The 3,914-nt window shown below is 33.7% G+C and overlaps 1 protein-coding gene across 1 annotated transcript in view; it reads left to right on the top strand.

Moving 5' to 3' along the window:
* Positions 1-2,931, top strand: part of LOC106478886 (sorting nexin-16-like) — a 20,780-nt gene extending 17,849 nt beyond the window's left edge. Inside the window, exon 8 of the mRNA XM_013939466.2 lies at positions 2,625-2,931. Coding sequence (XP_013794920.2) covers positions 2,625-2,886 — 262 coding nt within the window. The 3' untranslated portion in view covers positions 2,887-2,931. The remainder of the gene's footprint in view (positions 1-2,624) is intronic.
* The last annotated feature ends 983 nt before the right edge of the window (positions 2,932-3,914 follow it).

The raw sequence follows: 3,914 nt of genomic DNA, 5'->3' as shown, positions 1-3,914 counted from the left end.
GAAATAGTCTCCATTCTTATCGATGATGCTTTTCCATCTTACAATCAGGTTGTTAATGTTCTGATTAAAGAAATCACTTGGCTTGGAAGGAAAAAGCATTTCGATGTCCTTTTTAACACCTTCCATATTTGTATATATTTTCCCATTAAGATGGTGTTGCAGCGAACTAAAAATATGGTAATCTGATGGTGCCATATCAGGAGAATATGGTGGGTGGGGGAGAACTTCCCAACCCAACTCCATAATCTTGTGTTGCATCAATGTGCCACATGTGGACATGCATTGTCGTGAAGAAGAACACTTTTCTGATTGACAAGTGAAGGGCGTTTCTGATGTAGGGTTTGATTTAAATATTCCAGTTGCTGACTATAGATCTCTGCTTTAACGGTTCGCTGTGGATTGAAGAGTTCGAAATGAATTACTCCTTTGATGTCCCACCAAATGCAAAGCATCACTTTCTGCGGATGGAGTCCAGGTTTTTGGGTCGTAAGTGGTTTTGTCTAGGTCTGAGCCATTGTTTTTTGGCGTTTAATATTTGCATAGAGAATCCATTTTTCATCAAAGTGACAATTCTGTCCAAAAATGGTTCACGTGCATTATGCGCCAGAAGAGACGAAGCAACATTCACACGTTGGAAACGATGATCATCGGAGAGTTCGTGAGGCACCCAAACACCTTCTTTATGTAGGTTTCTCATATTCCTTAGATGTTTACGTATTATTTCATGAGAGACATGCAATTTCAGGGTCATTTCACAAGTGTGTTGCCTTGGGTTAGATTCAACAAGCATCTACAGAGCTTCAATATCAATTTCAACATGTCGGTTCCTGCCATCACAGTTTTTAAAGCTAAAGTCACATGAATGAAATTTGCCAAACTATCGTTGACGCTTACAAATGCTCAAAACATTTCTATAAATTTCTTTGTGGCTACATGCTGAATGTATGTCTCGTTGTGGGCCATTAGTATAACGGATTAGCGTATACTAAACTTTACACATTATATAGGCTACACTAACGTGACGTTTAGGCAGTTCGTTTAACTCTTATATGTGATGCACGTTTTTTTTTGGGGGGGGGGGTTAATGAAAGTGTTTTAAAACGCAACATTAACTTCTTGACGACCTAATATTATACATTAGCTTGCACAACTTTAATCAATTACCTACTGGTAATATTAGTCAGATCTAGCTCGTATTCTCTCTCAAGTGAAAGTAATTAAGACACACATCATGCTCTGGTATCAGAGTCAAGTTTGAATAATCAATAAATTCTTGTTCTTCTAACTGTTACAAAACAACAGCAACTGTTTCTAAGGCTGCAAGACTACTATTCACACATGGTATGATGTGACAGTTTACAACAACATGTGATAATAGGTCTGACATTTCCCTGCAACCAATAAATACTAAGTAATCCTACATCTCTTTTGCATTTCTATTCATCTTCAGAATGTATTAGCAGCATTCTTATGACCACAATCAGTATCATTTTAAATATTGCATTAGAATATATATAGAGAAGCACACTATTTTTATTTGAATTATTATTAATAAGTTAGTAACATAAAAGTGAAATAAGTTTTTAAATATGCTTTTTCAGAATTGAAATATTTAAGTGAATGACCTGTGATATACGGTTTTATGTAAATGAAATTACTAGATTTCTCAAGACAACAGTATGCATGTTCAAGCTTAGCCTTTTATGTATGAAAACATATGCATGTATGAATCACCCTAACAGGAAGGTAATATTTTGCAATGTTATACATAAATGATTCTGCCTGCTTCTGGAACTATCTTCAGCATCCATATAGAGATTCTAGTTTCCTGTTTATCTAGTGATAAGTTATTGTATTTTAAATCAACATTTTTCATATGAATTAAATTGAGATTGATACTTATTTTTTAGAATATTCATTCACTGTCATCTTTCCTTCCTTTATAAGGATTCAAATTAAGAGAAATTGTAATATAATAAATGTCAGGTTATCTGGACACTGTTTGTTAGTACAGGTATGTCTTGTGAATTTGTAAAATCCTTTTGGAATAAGGAAATCAAAAGATATTTTATAAGTTGGAGAAATTATAATCTTTTGTCCATTCAGAAGTACGTATCTGTTTGAGGTCAGTTTTGATTCTAAAATTGTAAATTTTTATCATATCCTTTAGATTTCTTTTCTGTATTTACCCATTATAAAGTGAAAAGAATTACTAGGTTTAAATATTCTTACATAACTTATATATCTGTAGTTTCCAAAATATAACCAGTATTTAAGGTTGATAAGAGAAATTAAAAAAAATTTCCAGTTTGACTTGAACTTTCTAGTTTAACAGAATATTATTATTAACATCTAAATTTAATGTGTCTGTAATTTCCTTGGCTTTGGACCCATTACTGTATTTTTCATTTTTGTTATATTGAGTTTTGGTATTGGAAGTTCTGCTTTATTTATTGTAACCCATTTCCACCATCTTATATACATATTTAATGATTTTAGCAAATATTAGTTCTCTCATAATTTTGACAAGAAATGTTGGAAAGAAAAAAAAAAGCTAAACTTTTTTTTATTTTGTTAAAATTGAATGAGTATTTTCAGTTAATTGTTTTTAATTGTTTGCGTAGAAGAAATACTTTGCCAAGGAGCTTATTTCAACCAGTGTCTGCTTCAAAGTCTCTATCTTTTGAAAATATTCCTGAAAGATGTGGTGGTGATGGATGTACTGATCCTGAAATGAAACTATCACCATTAGGGGGCTATGAAGATCTGTCTAGATTGTTTGAAGGAAATAAGACAAGGATTAATATGGCTTCTACAAAATGTGAGGTTAATAGTACTTTAGACAACTTTGAAACTCACTTTATTGGAAATAACAAAATGACTTAGATGAGCTACCAGTACAAACATCAAACTATAATTATTGCCAAAAATGTAACCTATACACCCCAGGTTAAAGTTCACTTTTGAGACAAGCATAGTACCCATTCCAAAGTCATGTGTCATGCTGTAGATGTGAAAGTTTTTTGTAATATTTCTTATTATTGATATATATTGAATTGGTGTTTTGAAGAATGTGAAAAGAAACCTGTTTTGCTAATTTTTTTTAAAAAGGGATGATATTTCTATAATTTGAATTGCCATGTATAATATTGTTACGTCTCCGTTTGTTAATTGATTTTCCGTAACTTCGTTCCGATGAAACTTAAGCGACACAAGTTCTTTCTTAATAAAACTGGTTTATTCTTTCCGAATATAACTTTACCGATACACTTAACTTCAACAATCGCATTAAAACAAACGCTAATCAACGAACGTCAACAATACTTCCGACTGCAGTTCAGTTACTCACTATCTATACCTTACCGCGTCACGTTGTCCCCTCTTATATATATCCGCCTACCCTATATCTAGTAAGAACTTGAACATTCGCCAAAGTACATGATAGTTCTAGAAACGTTGCGTCACGGTGGTCATGTGACTCGCTGACGCAACACTGCCCCCTCCTTAATATTGTTCGTCCCGAACAATAACCACATATGATAAACCAATAACAATAACACAAACTTAATTAACTGTACAGAATTACAAACACAAAATTACAATTCAACAAAGTCTCTTAATTTTACGGGACGTATCTTCTTCCGTACTGGTCTCCATCTCATTGGCTTCTGCTTCATGTGGGGTTCATCCGTTTCATCAGTAAATGTCCAATCATCGGTAACAGTCACATCAGTGGTAGTAACTTCACCAAGAGCTTAACCGTTTCCCTTCTCAAAACTGAGTAGAGTTTCTTCTTCGATAGTGGTTTCTTCAGGTGGCATGTCTTCAGCAGCGTCATTTGTTCTGTTTTCCACTTCGTCCCAACTGAAATGTCCTGCACCACTTTTGGCTTACCTCGCCGACCACATTTTACC

Source organism: Limulus polyphemus, unplaced genomic scaffold, assembly GCF_000517525.1.
Source record: "Limulus polyphemus unplaced genomic scaffold, Limulus_polyphemus-2.1.2 Scaffold259, whole genome shotgun sequence".
NCBI lineage: Eukaryota > Metazoa > Arthropoda > Merostomata > Xiphosura > Limulidae > Limulus > Limulus polyphemus.
This window is presented reverse-complemented; position numbering and strand designations above follow the sequence as displayed.